We start from the raw sequence: 27,082 nt of genomic DNA, 5'->3' as shown, positions 1-27,082 counted from the left end.
TTGTACGAAGTATGTGTACTATGCATGTGTGTACTCAGGATATGCCTATGCATGTGTGGGACTGAAAGGAGGACGCTGGTTGAGGAACTGGGCAAGAATGGGAGAATGGGAAAGGGATCCTGGACATCGATCGACGTGAGGCTCCCCAAATGGGGAAGTATGCCAATCTCCATCTTACGAAGCATGTCATTCTCATCTCCTCTCGTCCATCTTCCTCGTCATTCTGCAGCATCTCGCATTGTGCCATCGAGCATTTTCTTCCCACTTGCTGTCCGATCGGCCGCCCGGAGTCCAATCACTCTTCTGGCCCTCTTCTTGACGTTTGCTTGAGACTTGGCGACAATACGATAGAAGAGAATCAGATGTTTTTCCATGTCAACGTCACAACGTCACAAGCTAAGTGGACCTCGCGATCCCTGCCAAAGACACCTTTCCATGTCCCCCCCCGGTTTGCTTTTTTATTTTGTCCGCTTCCTCTTTGAGCTCTGAGCTCATCCACTCTCGACATGAGGCGGTTGAAATTGGACTCTCTACGATCCGAATAAGGATAGGCGGATAGGCATGTCGGCGATCCTCGCCTCTTTCGGATACGAGGCGTTTAATCTTGATCTTGATAGTCATGATATTACATGTCGAAGAGGCGCTCAACGGGAGCTTTCTAGAAGAGGGGTAAATAAGATGGGCGGCGTGGATGGAGCAAGAGGGAGGGAGGAAGGCATGCAGCGTCAGCGCAGCCACAGGAGTTTTGCAATAGACTCAAAAAGAGTGTCGCACAAGGAACGCAGACAGAGTCGTATTCTGGGAGTAAAGCCAGGGACAGGGGGGTTCATGTGAGGTAAGATAGACGCCTTGTGGTCCTCCTCGTTTTCTCTATTTCACTTTAGGTGCTGCGACTTTTGTTCAATTGTTGGGACGGGGTCCGTGATAATCTGCATCCGTGCACACGAAAATGGCAGCATAAGGCAGAGAATAGTGTCTCTTGTCTCTCGTCTCTTGATAAGACGTCCTGTAATTGGGGTTACCTTGAAGCTTCGAAGGCTTGCAGTCGATGGAGAGAGCAAGCCTCTTCCGCATAGAGCTACTTCGTACTATCACAAACGGCATTTCTCACACACACACACCCCTTGACAGAGGACTTCCTACGTCGGAGCTCTTCCCCCCTTCCCACCACCAAGTCTCGAAGAAGTCAACATCTCGAGAGCGGACATCCTCCAGTCGCTCAGTCACATGCTGGTGCACATGTTCCGCGTCCCCCCCCTCGATCTGACGGATGCGATGCTGCAGAACCCCGGACCTCCCTCACACACCACCACGACCCCAAAGAGGAAGTGTTACGCCCACCGGACGGGTAGTAATCTACCCCATTCCAGGAAATGAGAAGGAGGTTGCCACAGGATGGAACTCCTCTTTTCGCATGCTGTGGAACTTGGAAGGGTTGCAGAAGAGCCTCATGGCTTCACCGGGATACCGGAACAAGCCCTACTCAGGGTCACATTGCAGATGAACCTACTTCGTAACCCCCTGTCCTTAGAGTCGGTCGGGCCAAGGAGTTTGTCGAGACGAACCCTTTTTTTTTTTTTTTTTTTTTTTTTTTTTTTTTCATCTTGGTCAATTGAGATGGTCGAAGATGTCGTATTCCCCATCATCCTCTTTGACAAGAGTCTGCCTGTTCGCAGTAGCGCTGTCGTCAGCGTCAGCAACTCAATGAACCCGGTGAAGAGAAAAACCATTCTTTCAACAGGTGATTTTATCCCCAGGATATCCATATCCGACCAGAGTTGCATCTTCGGTATTTTTTTTCCTTTTTTTCTTCTTCCGTTTTTCCCCGTCGATCGCAGGAGATGGTGAATAAACCTCCTGATGGATCAGACCGAGAGAACGCAACGCAGCACCTTCGTCAAGAGCCCTACTAGTGTCGTGGCAAGGTGGTCTCTATTCTCGCTGTAACCAGTCGCAGTGGACATGGGCCGCAAGATTTGATGTCGACATCAATGATTTCGGAGGAGGACCATCCAAAGAGGGACTATTATCGCCGACATAAAGCGCGCCTTGGCGAGCGCAACGGGCCTCATTGGTGCGGTTGGCGTTGCGGGCGCGCAAGCCGCAGAACAGAACAAGGTGCAAGACCAGGCTGTGTTCTTCCGTCTCTTGTGTTCTTTATTTATTATACTTATTTATTCTTGATGCAAGACACATAAGACATGTAGGGGGGCAATAGTTGATCGAGACTGCATACGCCAGCATATGGCGAAGTCTATTCTCTCTGTTTCATAGGCCAATGCCCAGACCTCCCTTTGGCCTGTCCTCCCTCCTCCTCTTGCCTCCCTATTTACGTCTCGGTGACTCGATGTTAACACCCACCTTGCAAGGCTGGAGGAAAGCCGTTCCCTATTTTGCTCACCCGCCGCATGCAATCTTGAGAACCCGCAGCGTGATGATACTGACAACTACGCTTCTCCTCTCTCTCTCTTTCTCTCCTCCTCCCCACCTCCATCTCGGCGTAGAGGTGGGAGCTTTGACTTTCCAGTTTGAGAAACCCGCGATTTCAGGACAGAGATGACCCTCATGGAAGAGATAGCAAAAACGAGGTCTTGTTTCGGTGTTCAAGCCACAAAAGTGTGCCACCTGCAATGTCCGATGACATACCATAGAAGAACAACTGAAAGAGGTAATGGGCTTTTGCTCGTTTCATCTCGCTGCAGATATCCCGGCAATCTGGAGAGAGATTCGTATTCTAGTATCTTCGTTCTTCATGTCGGTGATGGGCAAAAGGGAAATGCTTGCGAAAATGGAAGAAAAAGAGAAGAGAAGAAGTTGTGATGGAAATGAGGTGAAAAAGAAATTGGCTCAGACTTCACCACGAAATAAAATATGAGCAAACCAGAGACAAAAAAGCTCCGGATGTTCGAGTAGCATTCGTACCTTACTTGTGGTATCCGGGGAGAGCTTTTAGCTTCCTGCGACGTAACTCTTAATATCTGTATTATAGGGGAAACCCTCAAGGATGGCCGCCTTCATATTGTATAACGGCTAGACCTCAACTCTTTCCTCAACCTCATCTTGGCCCAAGATGTAGAAAAGAAGAATGGGTTCATACTTCTCCGTAGATACTTCTCGCCTTCGCCCTCGCCCTTGCCTGTCTCAGTCAGATCACGCCTTCTCCCTTCTTCCGATGCCGTCCTCTTTACGAAGTACTCTCCCACCTCCCCGACGGGAAACGAGCAGCATCTCGGCATGCTTGCAGTGGTATCCTGGACCACCACAAACAGTATGAAGACGGCGAGATAGGCTTTCTTCGGGAACCGAGCGCGCATCGGTGACAACCAGAAGCTAGTCCTCCGCTTTCAAGGAACCCCCAATCCATTAGAGACGGCCTGCGTAACCAACCCCACAACCCTATTCGAGCCCATCCCGCCTGGCACTTCCCCCCCGCCACCCGCGTCCAGTGCCATATAACTAGCAGATTCCTCACATCGTAATGCCAAGTTGCGCCACCATCGAGTTTAGACATATGGGAGGTACCAAGTATATTCGCGTCCTCACCGGGTTCAGTATATGCACCAAGGCTAAAGAAAAGGGGGGGTGGGTGGGTGGGGGAAGAGGAGGGAGTGTGAACGGGAGAAAGGGCAAAATTGCAGGAGAGGTTGGTAGCGAGAAGGGGGAGGCGTCCAGTCTTGAGGCGAAGAACAGGAAACTTGGCACTGCGGGTCTCACTTCACGTTGCTTTTCTTTCAGGTTTGCGGGAGGGTTTTCGAACCGTGGGCCGTGTTAGACAGACACCCCCCCCCCAAGATGAGAGGCCATCCACCCCAAGAGCCACTAGTTCCTAGGCAAGATGGAGGGGAGGGCATGTAGTATCAATACTGCTAACACCGGGGGAGTGCAAGCCCTGCAAGAGCTAAAAGGCTGGAGCTTGGGCCAGAAACAACATCTTCCCGTCTCGGGGACCACCATCTTCCCTTGTTGCGAATGTAGACGGTGAAGCACACTGCATCGAACTTTATCAACACTACTGTGTAAGTCGGGATTCGAGGAGCTGGAGGGTGGGCACCTTGTCATGTTGAGTTAAACCCATTTGTTTGATTCAGAAGACGAAAATGTGTCTCCACAGAATGGGCAAATTTTTGCATATGCCCGCATGAAATGATCCCGGCTGTTTCTTATTGTTCATCTTCGAAAGAAAGAAGGCCAAGGGGAGAAAAGGAAGAAGGAAAAAAAAAAGCACGCAAACACGGGACGGAGTCAATGGCCGTATCAGAAGAACTGCATTACCTCTCTTAGGTTGGTGGGCTACTTCATGGCGTAATGAGCAGTTCTTGGAAAGTGGACCTACACCTTTTGGTAGTTGGGGGAGCTACAAGTAGTTGAGGTTATGACGAGGAAGTAAAACCGAGATGACAGGCAGCGGGGCTGTCATGGCGTCGGTCTTGAAGATGAACCCCCCCCCCCCTTCCAGAGGAAGAATGGGGAGTGAGGCGGATGGGGGTGAGAAATAGGTCTGGATCGATCACATCTCGCAGAGCGAAGAAGATGGGAATACGATACGCGAGATGAGAAATGAAGACTCTTTCTCGGAATCCGTACATTCCACTTTGTGCACTTGTAGCGTAATGGGTTGGCCAAGCCCTACAGTTCTCAGATATTGTTGAGATCAGATGTACTCCATAGCTAGTGGCAGTAAAACTAGATCAGTGTGTCCATGGAAACGGCAGGGTGGCCAATAACACTGAAACACGCAGTCGGCTGATGATATTCTGCACAGAATACCAATACCAGGCTTCCCTAGTAACTCAACAACTTGCAGCAAATATCTCGCCATTCATCAACGCCATTGTCATTGCGCCGAGGATGGAGACGCCAGCGGATAGCAAGAAACACTGGTGCCGTAGTAGACTCCGTCCACCTGAGGAGCACTAGGAAAGCAGGACGGGAAATGCGGACGAAGGGGCGAAGAGGCCGAAACACTAGGGCATCTTGAAAATGCATGCAAGTTCCAGAACTATAGTGCCAGGGAGAGACCTTCTGACACAACACGTAATCAGATCAATAGGTCGGGGTGTAGTGATAGTGTCCTCAGCCTCCGCATTCTTGGCTTTGCATTGGTTGAGTCTCGGGGAAGCAAAGCCGAGAAACAAGAGCAGAAGCCATTAAGGCCGACAGTCTTGGGTAATCTTTCGAGATATCTCGTTATCCTGTCTCTCGTGGAAGCTTGCGTTCCACGTCATGGCATGAAGCATTTGCGTGCAGTGATTAACTCACGTGCCACTCACGAAGCGACGCGGGAAGATCACGAGAGAGAAGTCGTAGTAAGGTGAAAAGTTCAAAGTGGAATGGCTCTCTATTCAGTGCGCGCGTGAGCGCTCGGTATATTCTTGTCTATAGTAGACTAGGTAAGTAATGTATGTATATGGTGATGGTACAGGTCGGACACCGATGATTGTGCACGAGACGAGACTGGCAGGCCGGAAATGGCTCATGCTGGCCGGAGCTTCTAGGAGAGCGGTAAGTAGCCTTCGCGAGGGATCAAGATGTCAAAACTAGGGGTTGCGAAGGGAGCACCTCGTGAGCAGGTCGCGACGTAGCAAGGGGTACGTTTCGCCGACCAAGTGGCCGGTGCCAACGTCAGGACCTTTCGCTAAGCAGCTGTAGATCGACGCTAGCGGAACGGACACTACACGATCTCAACCCATCGAGGAAGGTAGAACCTGACGTTCTCGTACACCAAGAACGTCACCCAAGTAGCAGGAAGCACTCTCACAACTCCAGTCATGAGACCCCTGTAGAACCCCCTAACGCCCTCCTCCCGCCATATCCTCACAACAACCTGGCGGACGCCCCTCCCGAACCTCTCGTCGGCGTCGTAATTCTGCATCCTGCTCCTCAACACCTGCTGCGGATACGTCACAGCGCCCGCGACGAGCTTCGCCAAGCTCGAAATGACAAGCGTCGACTCGGTCGTCATCATCTCCTTTTGACTCTCACCCCTCCGTCCCCTCTGTCCGAAGTACATGCGTTTCGCCGGCTCGTACACGGCGAATTGCACGGCCCCGTGGGATACCCCGAGGAGACTGACGCCGAGGCCGCGGTAGAAGCCGGAGATCCCTTCGGTCTTGAAGAGCCGAGCTGCGCCGGACAGCATGCCGGGGTAAGCGCCCTGGGCTGAGCGGTCCGACGAGAGGATGCGCGTCTTGAGCACCCAGATGGGGTTCGTCATGACCTGCGTCAGGGCTCCCGCAATCCCGGAGGCTATGAAGTAGTCGGCCGGATTGAGCTTCGCCTTGATTGAAGACGAAGACGGATGGTCCGTAGTTAGGCCCTTCCATGTCGCGAGGGTGCGTTCGGCGCGGGTCTTGAAGAAGAAGAAGATGGACCAGCTCGCTGCGTTTCCGACGAGGTTCGGAGTTAAGCCGCGATAGAGGGAGGCAATCGGATGGGGGGTGCGGATCATGTCCCGGATGATGGCCTTTGTGGTGATTTGCGATCCTCCGTTCAGGGTGCTTCGGTGTACTAGACAGGGAGGAGGGAAGGGCAATTAGTATAATGGCGTGGTCTCGGATTGGGGGCTGAAAGGCTGGGAAACACAAACTTTGCATCCGAGTCTTGACAATGTCGAGAGGATGCACGACCAGAGTGGCTATTGAGCCAGCCGTGAGGCCGGCGATGGACTCGACTCCAGCGGGAGTAAGGCCCGCATGCTTGGACGCACCCATGGAAAGATCATGTAAATTGGTATTTATATTGACTCGTACATGATCATTACCAAGTCGCTATCATGATAGCGAGTGTTGGGAGATGGTGCGGTGCGGTGCGATGCGATGCGATGCGATGCCGCTGGGTTGTGCTTTGAAGGCGATTTGTAAGGGACATTTTTTTTTCTTCCAGGCCGAGCTTCGAGGCAGAGCTCGGGTAGCGCAGGCGCAGATCAATTGTGACGTCGTCCGAAATTGCCGTCAGATTTTCGGGACAATTTTTAGAGGAAGAAGCGCCCCGGCAGGGATTCATCATCATTCGAAGACTTAGAAAATGGACGAGAAATACAGAGAGAGATGCCCGAGTTAAAAAATGATTTCGAGTTAACCTGCTACATGCATACAGGGAGAGAGAACATGACTATTGTTACAGATCCGTCGCCGGCTTCTTGTGCGGCAACAGAGTGGAATCCATCAACCTGGGCCTTTATGGCCATCTATCCCCCTATTTTCCGTTTCGTATCAAGACATCTTCGTGGACTAAAATGCGGTTCCGATCATCGGGTTCCGTGGCATTTTTGATTATGGCTATTCGGTGAATGGGTTGGGTTGATGTTTAGAAGAGAGGAGAGATGAGTCTGTCGTTGGGTCAGCTTAGACCAAACCAAAGTAGCCAGAGCGATTGTTGTGTTGTCTTACCGGATGAGAGACGGCCTGGGCTCGCTGCGGGTGTATCCTATATGTGAAGTGTGAGTAGACAATCTTCTTATCGTGAATCAGCATCTTGGTCCGTACCAAGGTAGAGGATCAGGGGGATGTAGCCACTAAACGGAGGGTCAGGTTAGCATCGCTCGCACTCGGAAGCCTGAGATGGATGAAGACATACTAGTGGATGGCAACCCTGGAGATCTCCATGACGCGGCCAATGCGCTCCTGTTTCCTCAATATCAGCAAGCCTGCACCACGACTTGGAAGCTATCGTGGTCGAACGGGAGGAGTGGTTACCTTGGACTCTTCGGAGAGGGTGAAAACGGGAGACATTGTGATGGATTAAACTGGTGTGGCTTCGAGCGATATTGTGTTTCTGGTAACGTCGATAGACTTGGTATGTCTTCTTGTGAGCAGCGAAAGCGGTGTGTGATGTCGAAGAGTCGAAGATGGACTGTTGGAAGGAGCGCAGCAGTAACAAGAACTTGTAGAGAGCAAGTTCAAATGCGATCACGCCTGCCAAAAATTCACACCGCGCTCAAAAAATTCAATTGGTCCGTGCACAGACAGCCTTTTTTAACTTTCTCCTTCACCGAGGGTGGTTTCGGTGAGTAGCCAATGAGAGGGGAGGATATTGGCTTCATCTTCACACAGCGACTCATCTCGTCAAGAACAGGTCAAAATCTAGTGGAGGATTTTCTACTTCACTGATACTGCTACCTGAAAAGGGGAGAAATTATTTATTACTTTTTCTTTTCATCCCAAAATGACAGAAAAATCACCAAAAGTAGAGTATTTATCTACAGGTGCAAACAGGCACAGCTCCATTGCTGATTGGAGTGCAGATGGTGTTTTGGCCTTCGGTGCAAGCAACAATGTTGCTTTGTGGAGGCCAGAGGTGAGTCGATTCCAAGGGAAGTCGGGGATGAAATGAAACGAAATACACCTAACTTAAAATCAGTCATCTTCTCCCAAGGGAATAAATACTGTCCTGAGCGGCCACACTGGTGTCCTCAAGGTAGTCAAGTTTCTGCCTCGAGCTAAGGAAGACCAAGTATCCTACCTCGTCACCGGCGCCGACGACCTGAAGCTCAAGCTGTGGTCGATAAATGGCGACCTCTCTGAATGCAAGTGCCTTCACACTGTCGACTCGCACTCGACACCAATCACCTCCCTCGCCGTGTTAAAGTCATGGTCCAAGCCTGGCCCTGTGATTCTAGCTTCTGGCGGTGCAGACGAGACCGTTAGGATATGGAAGTTCGACGCCGGCCAGATCCATCCTCTCCAGACCATCAAAACCAACCGGGAACCTCGGTACATCCCGCTATCTCTGGCCCTGACCACGCTCGGTAGCGATAGCAATACCCTGGTCCTTGCCGTGGGAGGAACGAGAAAGACGATACATGTATATGCCGCCAGCGTACTTGATGAGACTATCGAATTTAAACCGCAGGCTACACTATCCGGCCACGAAGATTGGATCCGATGTCTCGACTTCACACTCGAGAGGAGGGATGACGGGCCCGGCGACCTGCTATTGGCCTCTGCCAGCCAGGACAAGTATATCCGTCTCTGGAGACTCCACGAAGGTACTCAACTGCCCGAGTTGTCTGCCGCCGCTGCCTCAGATCCCCTAAGAAATGCCTACCTCCCAGGGAAAGCCCCGTCCAACAAAGCCCACAGATTAAGAGTCCGCGATAGGGACTTTTCCATCACATTCGAGGCTCTACTCTTGGGCCATGAGGATTGGATTTACTCTGTGCAGTGGCACCTCGGCGCAGATGGCGTGTCCAAGTTGCTCTCAACGTCTGCGGACAACTCCCTCGCCATCTGGGAGCCTGATCCTGTGACCGGTATCTGGGCGAGCACGACCCGCTTGGGCGAGATCAGCCGCGACAAGGGAGCAACGACGGCGACCGGCAGTATCGGTGGCTTCTGGACGGGCCTCTGGAGGGCTGATGGGAAATCAATGGTCTGTCTCGGACGCACGGGAAGCTGGAGGCGTTGGGATTATAGCGAAACGAACGAGAGATGGGATCCCGCCATCGCCGTAACAGGACATACGAAGGCCATTACCGGCATTTCCTGGTCAAGGAACGGCGCATACCTCTTGTCCACGAGTTCCGATCAGACCACCCGTCTCCACGCGGCGTGGACGGCTGGAGGGCAGAACACCTGGCACGAAATGTCCAGACCGCAAATCCACGGCTACGACTTGAACTGCATCGATTCGCTGAGGGATACCGAGTTCGTCTCGGGAGCCGACGAGAAGCTGATGCGTGTGTTCAGGGAGCCTCGAGCCGTGGCTCGCCTGTTGAACAAGCTCTGCGACTTTGGTCAGTCCGGCGTCGAGGAGATGCCCGACGCCGCCAACATTCCCGTCCTTGGTCTATCCAACAAAGCCGTCGACGCCGAGGACACTTCCGCGCCCGAAATCGCCGGTCCAGGCGCAGGCCCAGGCAACAACCAGGGCGGTGGTGAGACAGTAGACACGGCCACCGCCGCACTGCGGTCGGCCCTCGATATCGATCGCCCGCCCTTCGAAGACGCTCTGTCCAAGTACACGCTCTGGCCCGAGATCGAGAAGCTCTATGGCCACGGCTACGAAATCTCTTGCCTAGCCGTAAGCAACGACGGCACGCTCATCGCCAGCGCCTGCAAGGCCAGCTCGGTGAACCACGCTGTCATCCGGCTCTTCGAAACGGAGCGGTGGACCGAGGTCAAGCCCCCGCTTGTCGCCCACTCGCTGACAGCCACGCGTTTGCGGTTCTCGCCGGATGATAGATTTCTCCTGAGCGTCGGGCGAGATAGGCAGTGGGCCGTTTTCGAAAGGGATGCGGAGGATCGGACGAAGTATGCGCCGTTGCAGCTGAACCCTAAGGGCCATGCGAGGATGATACTTGACGCCGCGTGGGCTCCGTCGTGTGAGGAGGATGGGCCTCGAGCTTTCGCTACCGCCGGTAGAGATAAGCAGGTCAAGACGTGGTTGGCGAAGGACATTGAGGGGAAGTTGGCCTTTTCGGCTGCTACTACGATTCCTTCGAAGTATCCTGTGACTGCGATTGATATCCTCCGGACGAGGAACAGGGATGGTCACTCTGTCCTCGCCGTCGGTAACGAAGCTGGCCAACTGTCGATCTACTCCCTCAACACCAGAGATCTTTCCATAGTGTCTGAAGTACACCTGGATGAGTCGTGAGTTCTCCTTGTCTTTCCGTTGTTTTTCAATCCTTATTTCCTGCTAACCGTACAACAGCCTATGCCCTTCCAAGGCAGTCCTCCAACTTGCCTGGCGACCAACCAAAGCAGAAGAGAGACCAGAGGGCCATGATCTAGCCATTGCTAGCGAGGATACATGTTTGCGGATATACCACTTTGACGACATCTAAATAAAACCAAAAAAGGAGAGAGAATAAAGCGTAGAACAAAACGGAGATATGGGTTATTACTATTATTAGCCCCGGGGCAGAAAAGTATATACATTCGCATTAGGGCATTTATAAGGCATTATAGGAATAAAAGAGCAAAGAAAAGGAAACGGAGATGTGACAATAGTCTCCTCCCCGTTTGCGCCCCGAGAATCAAGGAAGAACGAGTCCTCAACGCCCAACCCTCCAGTATGCCCGAAGTTCTCTCCTCTCATCCAGCATTACCGCGGGACCTAGGGATCTAGGCAAAAAGAAAAAACTTTTCCCCCAAGCACTCTACACCACCATCTAAAAGAAAAGAAAACTGCCGAATCGTCCCCACCTCTTTGCATTTTGTTCATAAGTCCCTTATCATCTCCGTCGCAGCCTCGGCAACAGAACTAGCCGTCGACGTCCCCGCATTCAAGGCGCCCTGCGCAAGCGTATGAACGGCATCCTTTGTCAATTCCAAGACGTCGACGCTATCTCCGTGGGCGTAGAACCAGGCGCGGTTCATGAGGAAGATGATGTGGTGGGGGAGGTAGAGGATCGTTGCGATGAAGGTGAGACTGGCGAGGAGGAAGACGAAGGACCCTGTTGTTTCACATTTCGTTAATCTCGTTGATTTTTCTTCAAGTGTTATCTCTAACCGATTTTTTTTTTTTTTTTTTTTTTTTGTTCCCTTTGTGGTTGAATCGCAAAGGTGCAAGAGAAAGAAAGGGGGAGAAAGCGTACAGAAGATGAACTTTTCGAAAGGGGTGTAGATGTAGACGCTAAAGGTGACTTCGAGCTGATACTTCTTGAGCTCAAGCCACCGGACAAACGAAGCGAGGAAAGCCATTGTAGGGAGCGATTCGACGAGAAGCGAGGGCGGTTGTCTATCGAGTCGTTGGTTTTCGGGGAGAGAGAGGGCTGTTTGGTTCGCGGTGGCCGGGCCTCTCCTCTCGGGTTGGGAGGGAATATTGTGTTTTCGGTACGAGTGCTCGCTTCAATTCCACGTATGCGCAGGTTTATAATCAAAGAAAAAAAGAGACCTTGGGTGTTTGCGAGGGTTGTTGCGTCGAGGAAAAATGGGGTGAGGTGAGTAAAAGAGATAGAAGAAAATGGACGAGGTTCTCGAAACGAAAGGGTCTGATTCTATTTACGGTTCGCGTGCCCCTGGCACTAATTTGATCTTGCGCTTCAGAGGACGTCAGTACGCCCGAAGCCCGAAGGAATTCAATTCAAGGCTAAAGCGTGCTAACAATTTCGCCCAATCACTCTTCCAAAGTAAATACAGCGGGGCCTTCCCAACTACAGAGTACGAAGTACGAAGTACAAAGAAAAATACTCTCTACTCGCACTGACGTTGATATGTGCGAGCAGAACTCCAGGAAAGCTTGAAGCTTTGCGGAGTTCATACGTTGAAATTGGAATGGCTGAAGCCATTCCAATTTTGATTTCTTCATTTCAGTTCCCATTTTCAGTTCCCATTTCTGTTCCCATTTCTGTTCCCATTTCTATTCCCATTTCTTTTTAGAATATAAGGGGGGAGACCCCCCTCAACCCCCCCCCATTTGCCTGCGGCTGGCCCCAGCTGACAGAAACCTCACCCCCTCTCCACTTTTACACCAAACGCCCCCCTACCCCACCGAAAAGTAGCTACTTTCAAAAAACCACTTCTGAAATCGATGAAATATTAGTTAAAAGAAAGAAGGAAAAAAAAAGTCAGCAATAACCCATATCATTCTTTCCAAATAACCTGGATGCGTAATTTTTTCATGCTTCTGTTATGTTGGAAACAGTACTAAAAGTGGCACACTAACTTCGTACCTCCAGCAAGAGGTGACTATGACGCTTTTTTGCGGAGCCATTACCATGTTCCCGTGACTACTGACCAATGACAGGAATAAAAAATTTTCACCGCCCAATCAGCGATCAGTGCGAAACAAAGTGGTCTGTGCCATCTTTTTTTTTTTCTGGTATGGGGAGGGGTATGGAATAGAAGAAAAGGGGGGGTGGGGGACCGATTTGAACTTGCTCAAGCTGCGCTTTCCCTGCGTATTGTTCTTCGAAATCTACGAATTCTCAAAACACTCCTTGGGAAAGCTTCGCTTTCCCGACAAGGGTTGGTATCAATTGAATCGATGAATCCGTCGAGATCGAGCGCATCACGACGCAATGCTCCAGCTCCCTCCATCGACGACTCTTCCCGACTGAACACTCGCCAGGCGCTCAAGAAGCATCAAATTCCACCCCCTGCTCGATCTCCTAATCGATAATGTGATCGAACGTACCCATCATGCCACTCGCCCGCCCCTTCATCACTCTCCGTGCCACTCTCCCACGCCGCCTATTCACCACCACGCCTCAGCTCTCCAAGATCCTCCCTCCCCGACCAAAACCTCCTCCTGACTCTGAAATTGAAGAAGTCTTCATAAAAGGCAGCGGTCCCGGCGGCCAAAAAATCGTACGCCCTTCCCTGTCTCTCCTCTCTTCCCCCTCAACCCAGCAAGCCCGACTAAACACAAAACTTAGAACAAAACCAACTCCGCCGTCCAACTAAAGCACCTCCCAACCGGCATCGTCGTAAAATCCCAAGCCACCCGCTCGCGCTCCCAGAACCGCGCTATCGCACGCAACATCCTCGCCCAGCGCCTCGACGAGTTATATAACGGCGAGCAGAGTCGGTCGGCTATCGTAGGGGATGTCAAGCAGAAGAAGCGCGCGAGCGCTTCTAAGAAGAGTAGGAGGAAGTATCGAAAGCTCGAGGAGGAGAAGAGGGCTGCGCTGGGCCTTCAGGAGGACGACGGCGATAGAGAGAGCGAGGAAATCCGTCGAACGGACGAACTAAACGGGGAGCCTAGCGGCGAGAAAGGCAACGATGACGTAGAGAAGCCGCAGGAGCTCAACGAGTCTGCGTCTCATCTCGAAGAGAATACTCCTGCCGCCACTGAGAAGGGGAAGACATCTTCAAGCAACCCGAACGATCTGTAACCATACCGCCTTTGCTTTTTATACGACTATAGAATTGTACGCATAACATAGGAATAGAACCAATACCTCCGTAGACTGTATCATCACCATCACCAGTAACACCATGTACAATCCACTGCGCCTATACATCCCCGATCCATCGCCATCACTCATCGTAGCATCACAAAACACCGAGGACTAATCAGCAAACAGAACAGAAGAACAACATCTTGAAGCCCACGAATTTTGACATTTCTTCGCGAGTATGCGACCAAAAGAAACTACAACTGTGCAACATCGCCTCGACGCATCTAGATAAAAGAGGGTGAAGCAATGTGTATTGTATGAACCACAATTGTTGTTAAGCGAGTCCACTCCTAACCGCGCACCTGCGCATCCCTCCCGGCTATTGGGAAAAAAAAAAGGGACAGAAGAACAAGGGAAAAAAAGAAATGAGGGCATTTCGTGAATTTCGTGTGACCGAACAACGCTTGGGAAAGCCCAATCCCCCCCTCCGACCAGGTCAAAAAATAAACTTTTTGGTGTGTTTAACTATGAGACTCGACAGGAATACATGGGTAGCGGCTCAAGTGCTTTGAGTATTGGTCGCAACCTCCGAACGACGGCGTGGGCTCGTGAAGAGAGAGTGGGTATGACGTGGGACCAAGTGAACTACACATGAACGACACAATTATAATATTAGTTCCCTGTCCTCATATACTGTCTAAAAAAAGAGCGCAAACTGGTTGGTAATGGTCGTCTCTAACCTTAGAAGCACTTTCGGTGGACAATCGAGGGACCGCTCTCGTCGTACTCCTGCTTGGAGATCCACATCTGCTGGAAGGTCGACAGAGACGCCAAGATAGATCCACCAATCCATACGGAGTACTTTCGCTCAGGAGGAGCAATGATCTTGACCTTCATCGAAGAAGGAGCAAGAGCAGTGATCTCCTTCTGCATACGGTCGGAGAGACCAGGGTACATGGTAGTACCACCAGACTATTAAAGCAACATTTGTTAGCACGATCCATCTAGAGAGATAGATAAAGAAGTGATGGTGGACAGGAGAAAACTCGTCCTCGACACCAGGAATAACATACCATGACGATGTTGCCGTAGAGATCCTTTCGAACGTCGACGTCACACTTCATGATCGACTGCCAAGTGGTAACGTGGATACCACCGCTCTCAAGACCGAGGACAGAGGGCTGGAAGAGGGCTTCGGGGGCACGGAATCGCTCGTTGCCGATGGTGATGACCTGACCATCAGGAAGCTCGTAAGACTTCTCCAAGCTGGAGCTCTGGGCAGCAGTCTGGATCTCCTGCTCAAAGTCAAGGGCGACGTAGCAGAGCTTCTCCTTGATATCACGGACGATTTCACGCTCGGCCGTGGTGGAGAAGGAGTAGCCTCGCTCAGCCAAGATCTTCATGAGGTAGTCAGTCAAGTCACGACCGGCCATGTCGATACGGGCAATGGCGTGGGGAAGCGCGAAACCCTCGTAGATGGGGACAACGTGGGTCACACCATCACCGGAGTCGAGCACAATACCGGTGGTACGACCGGAGGCGTACAGAGACAGGACGGCCTGGATGGAGACGTAGAAGGCGGGGGCGTTGAAGGTCTCGAAGACGATCTGGGTCATCTTCTCACGGTTGGACTTGGGGTTGATGGGGGCCTCGGTAAGGAGGACGGGGTGCTCCTCGGGGGCAACACGGAGCTCGTTATAGAAGGTGTGGTGCCAGATCTTCTCCATGTCATCCCAGTTGGTGACGACACCGTGCTCAATAGGGTAGCGGAGGGTGAGAATACCACGCTTCGACTGAGCCTCGTCACCGACATAGGAGTCCTTCTGGCCCATGCCAATCATGATACTGGATTACGCGAGACGCGGTTAGGAAGAGCTCTCTTAGGTCTCTTTCGAGAGTGGTGAGGCGGAACTGCGACGGAGCCATGGCTGCTGCCGCCGCAGCTTGGGGAGGGTCATGAGGAAAGGGACATACCCATGGTGGCGAGGACGGCCAACGATAGAGGCTACAAGCAGCGGTCAGCACATCATGCTTGACATGAAGAGACTAGCTTTTTCGACTTCCCTCCAGAGGCGGAGATGGAATCAAATGTAGGGCAGGGAAAAGGGCGGGGGTCTAAACTTACGGAAGACAGCACGAGGGGCATCGTCACCGGCGAAACCGGCCTTGCACATGCCGGAACTATCATCCGAATTAGATACTGAAGACCGCGAGGAAGTATTATCTATCAAATATTGATGGACCCCGTAGTTTTGAGACTCGTTCCCTGGTCCTCGCAATGGATTTGGGGACAGTCGGGATGGTAAGGACGAGATGTCTCAAAAGGGGGGGTGGGGAGCTAGCCCAAGGTCGGTGAGAAGGGCCGGCGGGGGGGAGCAAAGGAAGCTTACCCATTGTCGATAACGAGGGCGGCAACTTCGTCTGTCGTCGGGAGAAGCAAATATCAGCAAATGATGCATCTCGATAAGGGAACGTCCGCGGTTGACTTGTGGTCGGAGAACAAGCTGATCTGACTTGTGGCCAGAGCAGCCGAGATAGATACAGGAAAATTTGACGCTGACGTACCTTCCATTGTGACGGTTTACTGAAGATAGGAGAATATGAGAGAAATTCGTTCAGAGAAGAGAAAAGAACTGGAATTAACGAAGCTCGCGCGATCCAGATCGTGAGAGCAGAAGCGGGCTTGAAGTGTCGTGAGGAGGTTTAAGAAAGAGGCGGTGGCTTTCTAGATTGGGGATGTCGAGAGGTAGAAGGGGGGAAATAGAGGAGACTTGGAATTTATTCGGGTGGTGGGGGTGGTAGTAATGAGGGAAGAACTAAGGTACGAAGGAGGCAGTACACTTTGTAGTATTTCAGTGGTGTCGATGTCCTAGATTGGGGGGAGAGTGTTGTGTGTGGGCGTGGGCGAGGGTGTTGGCTTGGGGTGTTGGGTGTGGTACAAGTACAGGTACGAAGGAATCTGGTGGCCTGGGGCAGCTAGCTGCGAGTCCTAGACCAGAAAGCAGGGAGGACAGTTGTGCGCTAGTAGTGGTACCTCTCACCTTACCAAGTTACCAGGTGATGGGACCCTTAGAGGGCAGGTGTTAGGGAATATTGAAGCCTGGCGGGAATCTGGAAGCCTAGAAGCTATGCTAGCACTAGCCAAACTAAACGACGACGGAATACTGACCCAATTGTACATAGGTAGCCGCTTTCAATTCGCCCCCTATTGCCCATCGCCCACTGCCCATTGACACGGGACCCTGAAAGAGGGCATCGATTGAGCAATCTCGACTGTCGAATCCGCTCTCGAACATGCAGTGGCACTTCGACGAAGGACGTTGTAGTTTACGATCCTCACCTCCTCACCTATCTACACCGAAAACTGGCCATACCCATCCTCTGCAGTCTGGAGATAAGATTCATTCCGAGGTGGCTGGGGCTGACTCCGACGAATCGGTATTGGCCATTGCCACCTAGCACTATGTGGGGAGGCGGTTCTTACGCGTTCACCATATCACGAGGCGGCCGCTTGTTGGTGTTTTGGGGTCGGCGAGGCCGCGTTTCGAGAACATCGTCTTCCCGCAGGCAACATTTTAGGGGCCTAATAATTCGCCGAGCCAATGGCGGGTTTGCGCATTCCTTTGGCGAGTCCTAGGCGTGCTCGGTGTGCTTGGTCGAAGCTTGGGATGTCAAATCTCGGCGAAAGTTGTACGAAGCATAGATAGATGTGAAACTGCGTCATCCTTCAGCCGAGCTTTGGATCATGGATAGTTCCGTGCCATCTTATGCTATACCACCCTTCACTATAGTCTACAAGGCATTCTATCTCGATAACCGTTCGACAAGGCCCGGAAGGCGACAACGGCGGACTTCCGCCCCAAGCGCGAACTGATGCTGGCCTCAAAATCTTTGATCATGTTGATCACCGACGCCTTGTCCATAGACCATTACCAAGGCTGATGTAGCTACCCACCGAAAGTTTATGTGGGAAGTACTTCTCTCAAGGAGAGACATGACATGGCTCTGATGGCATGCTTCTAAATCCAAGTCTTTGCCAAGCAGGCACCTAGATAGATACCCAAGTCTTGCCGCATATCATTTCCGTGTGACAAAGAAATTGGGCAGCCTGATGTTTTTTATAGCCAGTTGAACCTGCCTCGTCTGCAAGGGCAATCCATCCATCTCTGCTCCTTGGAAGTATTGTGCCATGGCAGCGTGCTCAACAAAAATATGGTCAATAATTTTGAAGGGCAGGGGTATTATTGCCAGGTTACAAGGGATCTAGAGTGCAGAGTGGGGTGTGTATTACACGTATTACACTACAATCAAGAGAGTGCGTTATTGTTGCCAACGCAAACCCTTTCCCACCAAGGAAAAGAAGTCCCCTTTGACACGCGGGAGAAGCTGGCATCTCCCCGTCGCACCTCGATTGCTGCAGCCTCCAGCGGTTCCCGCCCCGAGGCATGGGGCGGACTGGAACCCATAATCATGATGCTGTTGTTCTGTGTTCCCTCCCAGGACAGTACGAATTAAACTGCCACTAACGTCGAGCACCAAAGCAAATCAAATCCCACTTCACAAAAAAGGAGGGGCAATGTTGAGGTGGGGTAGAGCAGTTCACGGACGTTCGGGAGCACTGATCATTGGGCCATTATTGGACGGACTTGGAGGAAAGTTTACTTCGCACTGACTTCGTACCCAATGCTGCCTACTCTCCACTTGTCCAGTCCGCTCAGGAAGCAAGATGAGTTCTTTTGCATGGCCAATGCACCCGACAGCTCAAGATCTTTACTAGTATAATTTCGTCCTAGTTCGAGAGCCCCTTTTCCTCTCTCATGATGGGGGGCAAGAAATTGAAGAAACATTTCCCTAATAAAACGTTCCCGGCCCAAGGGATTTTATCGGGAAGGCTTCGCGGGTTACTCGTACGAGTCTTCGGGCATGAGACAAACCAGCAGGATTCAAACAATTCAAACAGGCCTGATACTGGGTGATGATGCCATAGCTTCCCTGATAAGTTTTTTGTGACCGGAATGTTGGGCTTAATGGATAGCAACTAAGATAATGAACAACGAGCCAATCATGAAGGAATGTTTGATTATTCATATCTTGATGCGTTCATTGTTCAACACTGAATTGTTCAAATCCGGGTTCCCCGCAACGTCAGACCACGTGACCGCCATGCAAAGGGCTGTTGCGGTTCCAGCACCATGAAGAAGCTTCCGGAAGCGGGATCAATCCAATTGGGCGGCGACCAGCGCCGATAAAAAAGTGACCGATTTTGCGACTCGATTTTTCGCAAGCTCAGGCATAACTTCACGAACCAAAACAAATTTCAAAAGATAGAATAATCACCAGATTCTAAAATCCCACAATCCCACAAAAATCGCCAAAAATGGCATCAGACAAGAGACTCAACGACCTCCTAAAATGGAGCATCCAAAACCAAGAAACCCCCGACGGCGCAGCTGCCCCCGCCAGTGAACGCACCCCACTCGACCCCAAGCTCCTCGAAGCCCTCTTCGGCGGCCCCAGCGAGCCCGAGCTCATGAAAGCCGCCATGGAGGTCATAACCTCGTCCGACCCGGAAGTCACCCTCGAGTCCAAGCTCACTGCCTTTGACAACTTCGAACAGCTCATCGAGAACCTTGACAACGCGAACAACCTTGCCAACCTCGAGTTGTGGACGCCTCTGCTCGGCTGCCTCGAACACAACGAGAGCGAGATGCGCAAGATGGCCGCGTGGTGTGTCGGCACCGCCGTGCAGAATAACATCAAGAGCCAGGAGAAGTTGCTTGCTATGGGTGGCATACCGAAGTTGATTGATGCGGTGCTGAGTGATGAGGAGGATAAGACCGTGAGGCGCAAGGCTATCTATGCGCTAAGCTCGGCGTGTAGGAATTATCAGCCTGCTATGGATGTGTGCACGACGGAGTTGGATAAGAGGGGTCATTCGCATGGGACGATTGATTCGTTGGACATGGATGCTGTTGACGTTGTCATGAATGCGCTGAAGAGCATTGCAGGGACGCAGTGATCCTTGGAATGTTACCCGAAAAGGAAAATGGTGGGACGGCAACTGTTGGTTTAAACTCGGCGTCTGGAGTATCGGACTATAGCGGGGGAGGCTTGGAATATACGGCGGCATATGGGTATAAAAGATTAGAAGAGACGGGCTTGAAAATAGATGCAAATCATTGACCATGAGTGACTGATCCATGAACCTTCAACTGAGTGATAACGTGATTTCAACGCTTCTTTCGAGATTCATACAAGTCTAGATTGTAATTGTACATAGGGTGGTTATACAGGCCGGGTTTCTTCCGTAGGCTCTACCTCATATCTGTGGCCCGTCTCTGCAAGATTATTCCGTCTTCACGAATTGCCATCTTTACTCGCTCTTGAAAGGGATACCGAGGGCACGTAGAAGCAACTGCGCCTGGCGATCCGAGGTAGCAGTTGTCTCCAAAATAAAGTGGCAGCCAGGCAAGCTCTATAAATGAAGTTAGTATGATGCCATGTGTAAGAGGCCACGCATGGTATGGCGCAAATCAACGGGAGGAGTCCAAATGCGCGGGAGTAGTCCAAACCTTTTGAGGGTACATCTAGGGAGAGAGAAAAACCCGAGTTAGCCAATCTGTCTCATCACCTGCTAGCAGTTAATGACAACTTACATCAAAGTTATACTCGATCTCAGGGAACAGGGCCATTTCTGTCGGGCCAAAACCGAAACTGAGGTTGCCGCTGCCATCAAAACCGGCTGTGAAACAAGTCAGCATGCGCCCCCAAGTGCCAAAGTAAAGTATACTCCGTTTCTCTTCATACCAGTAAGACCAGGCCAATCCTTGATTTTAGGGAACACCAAGTTGATAAGCTTATCAACAAACTCGATGGCTTGGTCACCGAATATGGTCACCTTGCAGCCAGAATTGTCACCATTTTGGGTCTTCCACTGGGCGACACCGGTTTTGATCCACGTCACCCTCGGGATGCGTCCGCTGATGGACTGAATTACCGCTCGGGCAACGTAAAGCTGATCATAATCCTTGATAGCCTTGGGTACGAAGCAGTTCATATGCACGGCGTGAATCTGAGGGATGTTGTTGAAGGTAATGTCCTTCTCGAGGAGAGGAAGATTCGACGATCCTCGGGGACCACGCAGCGGTCGGTTCTCGAAGTATGGCGAGTCACCAACCCACTTTCGTAGACGCTCTCGCTCGGGGGCCTTAGGAGTGCCGGGAGGCTTGTGGAGATAGGCGAGGGTAAGGAGGTCGGACGAGATGGTGTGGTCGTAGGTCTGCTTCAGACGGGGCAGGTTGAAAGGACCGGGCATGAAGTTTCGAGCGACGGGGTCGGATCGTGCGGGAGATTGTATGGGGTGGAGCGGACCACGATCGTACTTGGGCGGATGATATTGATACCTGGGTGCGGCGTGTTAGTCTCAGAGTTGCCAGGAACAACTCCAAAGAGGCCGCCGTGGAGCAGCTCCTCACCTATTTCCCGGCAGCCGACGTCCGGCACGGCTTTCCGAGTTAAAGGCCTGGATTATCTTTTCATCCGGCGGTGGAAGCGTCGTCGTGCTAGTTTCGAGCTCAGCCAGATTAGCATCAACCGAGGACGAGGCCGCAGATGTTGCGAATCTCCTGGCGTATTTCGACGCCAATGGCAATGTCGAACGGCAATTGGATATGTGGCGGGCCACCCGAGACCCTTCCCGTAGTGCCGACATTGTGATTCAAAATGAATGCGACTGGTGATGCTCCCACGTCTCGTCACTCGTCAAGCTTCTGGTGCTGGGACAAATTTTCGCGGGTCTCAACTGACACTTGAAAACGCGATGCGTTCAAGCCACATTTGTCACGTGATGTAGCCACAAATAAGCCGCTCTCGTTTAGATTACATTGAAAATGCCTTGTCTGCGGACTTGTACAAAGTACTTCGTACTCCGACTCCACACATCACGATGGACAAAATTCCGCTCCGGGCTTCAATTCACTCCGCTGGTCGCGTGGAAATCGAATGGGCCAATCTTCGTAGTCCGAAAAGATGGGGTGAGCGACCATCCCATCCCACCCTAGTTCATGCGCGCTTCCCAGAACAACGGCATCCAACGATCGTGCGGGGTGCCATCGGTGATGAGAAACAATTAATCTCTTCGGCCAACGTGATCGATGCATTTCCGAGTTAGTGATCTCTTACGAAGGAGGATGTCTGGCTCAGGCGCCCCCTTGGATCCTCGGTTCTGTTAACCGAGTCACATCGACAGACAAAGAGTCCCGTCATGTTGAGGGCACATTCATTCGGCAACTCATTTCAAGGCAAGGGCGTCACTTTACGTCAAGTGTGTAATAAGCGTGAGAGTACCAAGATTACCCTCACAGTTGGCTTTATTAGGCAGCTCTTTAGGACGCCCGGGAAAAACAACGAGTCCGAGACGTGGAATTTTCTCGTTCCGCAAACAGGATACGAATGGAAGGTCGTCGTCAGCGACTACCATTTTCATCTTCGGTATCACCGTTAGGCGGACAGGCGTGGGAGAAGTGAAGGGAAAAGGAAGGAATAGTAGATGCCTAGACGCTTGGAATTCTCTCGATGCATCCCGCTATTTACTCGATGCTTTGATCCGTCCAGGGATTGGCGCGGATTATCGATCTAGATAACGTCAAGAGGCATATAGTTTCGTGATATCCTTCCTAGATAGACCATGGAACAGGGCACTAGGTAATAGAAGCATCTTCTTGGGTGTCTTGGCTCGGGATCCCAGCTCCCAGATACCGCCAAAACGGCCCCCATGCCGCACTCGATGACTGGTCCAGTGGTTCGACTTAAGGCAAAGCTGAGGTTGAGCTGATTCCCGGCCACGACCGCATGGAGGCTGTTGGCCGGACCTCCACCACCCATTCCCGTCCAAGGGCCTTGTCTCTTACCTCATATATCCGTCTTGTCTTACCGAGCCGTTGGGGGACCTGATTGGAATCTGCCTAACACTGCAAAGTACAAGAAGAGCGCGCCAGCGCTTTCGGTGTGCGAAAGAGGCAGGGCTCAAGCCACATTCTGACACTGGAATCCCAGATCACCCGCCCGCATTCCAGAACGCAGGCGAGTATCAATAGAGTCGTGGCTATCATTCAGGGTCCTATACAAGGAGACTGCATGCCTGCCTGTGCAACTACACTACAACTGCCACTGCCCCGCCCCCGGCTTTTCCAGAGATCATTTACCAGCATTGAGACGGACCGACCAAGTGCTTGAGTTTCTAAAATTATCGGCAGGCGCGTCCCAGACTAAGAGAGCGGTGCGAGAAAGAAAGAGCGAACGGGGACCAGCCATTGACACCGCATTATTGATTCTCCCGCCTTTATTACTTGTTGGAGGGCGCTTCCACAGAACCCAGGAATGCATTCGGCGCCTCAATAGATCACCATCGCTCCTCAACTCTCTCGCCTCGAAATACAACAGCTGAAGGAATTCTTCACCCGCCTTCGATCCGCCTTCGATCGGCGCAACATCACTAAGAGTCTGACAGCGGGCCCCTGTCCATTCCCCCAACAATCTGCTCAAGGATCATCACCCCCCACTGAATTTGGGCAACAGCTCGAGCCCCTCCTTTGCGACAACCCCCTCCATCGAGACTCCATTCATCCACCCATCCATCCATCCGCCTGGATCCTTACCCAGGCGTCGATTTACCTGCATCAACAAGGCATCAACAAGGCTCTACATAGGACCCTTCTAATCGCAATCGCATTGCGCCACGTCAATCACCGATATACATATTGCGGTTCCCTTTTTTCGACAATTCGGGGCCATTGCTAGGCATCCAGATAGCTCCTTGCTACCTCTCGTTCAAAATACGGCTTCCAAGCCTGGATACCGATCAGCTCCCAACTTCAAACTACCCAGGATGCCGCCGAGGTTACCATACCGTTAAAGCCACAACACGAATGTCGACCTTTGTCCTGTTCGTCATTCCATTTCACTGTTATCAGCGACACATGTTACCATGCATCCTCGAAAACTCCTTAGTCTACGAGACAAGAACGGCCTCAGCTCGCGGCGGGAGAAGAACTTAGATGCCGGGCAGCCAGGGGCCACAAAGGTACGCTGTCATCACTCCCCCCTTGGTTCTTTCCCCCAAGCTAACCTTGAAGACGTAACGATAAACAGACCCGCCCCCGTTCGGCAGAGCTCTTCTTCTCTCTGTTCAAACCCGAGGCTGCGAGGCATGCGCCAAAGGATGAAACCCTCAAAGGAAAAGACCAGGAAGCTGCCAAGGTATCTTAGGACTGTTACATAGGATGCTTCTTCTTCGAGACGGCAAAGCTAACACCCAGACCAGATTGAGAAAGTTGCCGCCAAATTGGCCGAGCTGAATATCACGGGTGCAACACCAGAATATATTCGTGAAACCCTTGCTAGCAAGTTCGCTGCGGGCGACGTAGATAGGGCCGCCAAGTTTATTGATTTTCAACAAAAGGCCGCTGCTGGAAAGATTGTTCGATATGACCCCAACGTCACAATGCTCGGCGCCGTGAATCGCGGCAGCGTGACCTGCTACCTTGACTCGTTGTTCTTTGCCATGTTCGCGCGGTTTGATGCTTTTGAGCGTATGTTGAAAAGAATTGAGTTTGACAATGAGCCGCGCCAAAAGCTAGCCACACTTATGCGCCTCTGGGTCAACCTACTCAGGTCCGGCGAGCTCATTCAGACCGATACGGTAAGTCTTCCGAATCATTAACGTTTACGCCAACCTGGAGACGACCGTGATCAGCTAAACGAATCCAACTTAGACCGAACTAATCCAGAACACACTTGCCGAGTGCGGCTGGATAGATGCAAAGCTGCTCGAACAACAAGACACGTCGGAAGCCTTCAATTTCATCACCGAGACCCTCGAGCTGCCCCTATTATCTCTAAAAGTCGATCTTTTCCATCAAGGCAAGAGCGACGAAGATGACCATAAGATCATCTATGAGCGGCTGCTGAATCTGGCCGTCCCACCGGATCCCGATGGCAAGGGAATCAAACTAGAGGATTGCCTCGAAGACTATTTCAATGCTCAGGTCGATGTGTTCCGAGATAGCCTTGACGACAAAGCTGCCGCTATAGAAACACCAACTTCGCCCAAGGCCACTATTCGTCTTGTATCTGATGAAGATCGAGACATCCATGCGGCGGAAAACACACCCACGCCCCTTTCTCCTAGGAGGGCGACCATACCGCTCCCTATTACCGAAGAAAGCCAAGCATCTTCCTCATCAGCACCGCCACCGTCTAGGCCACGGGCTGCAACAGTGATTCAGCGGGTGGTTATTGGTGAGGATGGTCGCACCGCAACTGACCCTCACTTGTCGAGCCTACACCGGACAGCCACCAAAGGTTCCATTATCGTCAAGGCTGTAACGATCCCGGCCTGGCAATTTTTCCGCCTCATGCGTATGCATTTTCCTTGCTACCAGACCAAGTATATCAGGCTAACTCTGTTCGTAATACAGCATGGCATACGCCGAGTTCATCGAGCCACGTAAACCAACCCGAAAACATCGACGACCTCGAAAGGAATATCCGGCAGCGACCAGTCCTCGGCATATGTCTGAAGCGTTATATGATGACAGAAGATGGCCTGCCGAAACGACAAAACACCTACATCGATATCCCCGATGTCCTCCGACTACCTAACTTCATGCTTGACGACGACGAGCGAGTCGAGGAAGACCCGCACGGATTTAGCACCGGATACAAGCTTGTGCTGCAGTCGGTCGTCTGCCATCGCGGAGATTCCTTGCAGAGCGGACACTATATTGCGCTTGCTAGAGTCAACCCGAAGCTATTAACTGAAAACCGCAGATGTGATCCTGATCCGCCTCCGGACTACGAAGAAGATCAATGGGTCAAGTTTGACGATCTCTGCGTAGAGAGCCGAGTAAGCTACGTGGATGACATCAGACAGGCCCTCAAGGACGAGATGCCATACCTCCTATTCTACCAGATTGTCCCCACCGTCGAAGTATCAGCATCCACCTATAGCGGCGACGCCGAACCACCGTCCTACAAAGACCTAGGCACGAAAGCCGACGGGTCTAGCAGCCAAGGAGGCTCGCCCAGTAACTCGGTCAGCGCAACACCAGCCTCGTACTCCACAAACCAGCCCAGCATTCGTCTCTCGACAGAGCTGGACTTGACCCGATCCATAGGCGACGAAGGCTTCTACACCACCAGTTCCCACGACAACAGCCGCCGCCAGAGCGCCGTCTTCCTCGACCCGTTTTCCAACGACTCGCTACTAGCCGTGGGCACCACAGGCAGCCATTCTCCACCTCCTGGGCCCAGCGAGGAGTCGACAGCCACGAGACTCTCCAGAGCCGCCGCCCGCTTCTCGCGTAGCGCATCCAAATCGAGAACGCCCAGCCAGCAAGGCGACGGACGCATCAGCTCTACTATCCGCCAACTCGGCCTCCTGCGCTCGAGTAAAGAGCCGCTCCGAGACGGTAGCGCGAGCGGTGCGCAGTCAACAAGCGGACTCTCTCTCCCGGAAACGGGCGGTGCAGAAAGCACGGCGGTCGCCGGAGGTTCTGCGGTGTCCGTCTCTAACAGCAATCCCCCCAAGCAGAAGAAGAGTAAGACGAAGACGGCGGAGAAGAAGGCGAAGGGAGAGGAATCCGAGCGGGAATGCACCGTCATGTAGAAGCGATGGCCGTCCCCCAGAAGAAATCGTCCCTAGACTTCTCTCCCTTCCTCTGATTTTGGAGGATGGGGATTGCAGAAGAAGAAAAAAGAAGAAGAAACAAACAGAGGGGAGCTTGTATGATAAAGGTGCCCATTCATTTAGCTCGCCTTTTTGTCTGGAGGTATTTTTGCTTCTTGTTTTTTTTTTTTTTTTTTCTTTTTCTTTTGCATTTTTCTTAACAGTTATGCATTTTGCATTTGCATTTTCAACCTGCATCTGAAGCCGGCAAGGGAAAAAGAAAAAGAAATGGTTTGGGCAAAGAGAAAGATGTGTATTTGAGCTGAAGGGAAGGAGGAAGCTAAGAAGGGTGGCATAAACATTATTTCATGGACAACGGACGTTTCTCACGATACCCTCGGGCGGTGGCTAGATCAATGGCTAGCTAGCTATTCACGTAGATGATGAAATAAACAATAATGACTTGAAATTTTATTTTATTTTTCATTTATTGGAATCGAAGTGGGAGAAATGTCATTAAGAACAATCTCCCACAAAAACTACACTCTCCTCGGTCTCGCATATTTTCGACTACCCTTCCATGCATGCAAAAAAAAAAAAAAAGCAAACCTAGACTTGACTCCCGTAGC

The 27,082-nt window shown here is 51.7% G+C and overlaps 7 protein-coding genes and 1 pseudogene across 7 annotated transcripts; 4 read left to right on the top strand and 4 right to left on the bottom strand.

Annotated features, from left to right (window-relative positions):
* Window positions 1–5,671: 5,671 nt before the first annotated feature.
* Window positions 5,672–6,710, bottom strand: SAPIO_CDS9604 (Mitochondrial folate carrier protein; the record flags this gene model as incomplete). Its single annotated transcript, XM_016790954.1, has 2 exons — window positions 5,672–6,507; window positions 6,587–6,710. The coding sequence occupies 2 exons, from the start codon at window positions 6,708–6,710 to the stop codon at window positions 5,672–5,674; spliced, it is 960 nt and encodes a 319-aa protein (XP_016639464.1).
* Window positions 6,711–8,163: 1,453 nt separating this feature from the next.
* Window positions 8,164–10,786, top strand: SAPIO_CDS9603 (WD repeat domain-containing protein; the record flags this gene model as incomplete). The annotated part of the gene is made up of 3 exons (XM_016790953.1): window positions 8,164–8,295; window positions 8,359–10,592; window positions 10,654–10,786. 3 exons carry the CDS (start codon window positions 8,164–8,166, stop codon window positions 10,784–10,786), a joined length of 2,499 nt encoding a protein of 832 aa, XP_016639463.1.
* Window positions 10,787–11,162: 376 nt separating this feature from the next.
* SAPIO_CDS9602 (uncharacterized protein) lies at window positions 11,163–11,645 on the bottom strand (the record flags this gene model as incomplete). The annotated part of the gene is made up of 2 exons (XM_016790952.1): window positions 11,163–11,398; window positions 11,540–11,645. 2 exons carry the CDS (start codon window positions 11,643–11,645, stop codon window positions 11,163–11,165), a joined length of 342 nt encoding a protein of 113 aa, XP_016639462.1.
* Window positions 11,646–13,085: 1,440 nt separating this feature from the next.
* Window positions 13,086–13,780, top strand: SAPIO_CDS9601 (uncharacterized protein; the record flags this gene model as incomplete). The annotated part of the gene is made up of 2 exons (XM_016790951.1): window positions 13,086–13,253; window positions 13,322–13,780. The coding sequence occupies 2 exons, from the start codon at window positions 13,086–13,088 to the stop codon at window positions 13,778–13,780; spliced, it is 627 nt and encodes a 208-aa protein (XP_016639461.1).
* A 747-nt stretch (window positions 13,781–14,527) lies between these two features.
* SAPIO_CDS9600 (uncharacterized protein) lies at window positions 14,528–16,358 on the bottom strand (the record flags this gene model as incomplete). Its single annotated transcript, XM_016790950.1, has 6 exons — window positions 14,528–14,758; window positions 14,860–15,631; window positions 15,761–15,791; window positions 15,912–15,967; window positions 16,177–16,207; window positions 16,352–16,358. The coding sequence occupies 6 exons, from the start codon at window positions 16,356–16,358 to the stop codon at window positions 14,528–14,530; spliced, it is 1,128 nt and encodes a 375-aa protein (XP_016639460.1).
* Window positions 16,359–19,163: 2,805 nt separating this feature from the next.
* SAPIO_CDS9599 lies at window positions 19,164–19,805 on the top strand (annotated as a pseudogene; the record flags this gene model as incomplete).
* Window positions 19,806–20,159: 354 nt separating this feature from the next.
* On the bottom strand, window positions 20,160–21,497 carry SAPIO_CDS9598 (uncharacterized protein; the record flags this gene model as incomplete). Its single annotated transcript, XM_016790949.1, has 4 exons — window positions 20,160–20,261; window positions 20,443–20,528; window positions 20,594–21,189; window positions 21,262–21,497. 4 exons carry the CDS (start codon window positions 21,495–21,497, stop codon window positions 20,160–20,162), a joined length of 1,020 nt encoding a protein of 339 aa, XP_016639459.1.
* A 2,274-nt stretch (window positions 21,498–23,771) lies between these two features.
* SAPIO_CDS9597 (Ubiquitin carboxyl-terminal hydrolase) lies at window positions 23,772–26,453 on the top strand (the record flags this gene model as incomplete). Its single annotated transcript, XM_016790948.1, has 5 exons — window positions 23,772–23,867; window positions 23,936–24,043; window positions 24,108–24,485; window positions 24,559–25,204; window positions 25,264–26,453. 5 exons carry the CDS (start codon window positions 23,772–23,774, stop codon window positions 26,451–26,453), a joined length of 2,418 nt encoding a protein of 805 aa, XP_016639458.1.
* Window positions 26,454–27,082: the final 629 nt, after the last annotated feature.

Source organism: Scedosporium apiospermum (genome assembly GCF_000732125.1).
Source record: "Scedosporium apiospermum strain IHEM 14462 chromosome Unknown SEQ_SAPIO_0143, whole genome shotgun sequence".
NCBI lineage: Eukaryota > Fungi > Ascomycota > Sordariomycetes > Microascales > Microascaceae > Scedosporium > Scedosporium apiospermum.
This window is presented reverse-complemented; position numbering and strand designations above follow the sequence as displayed.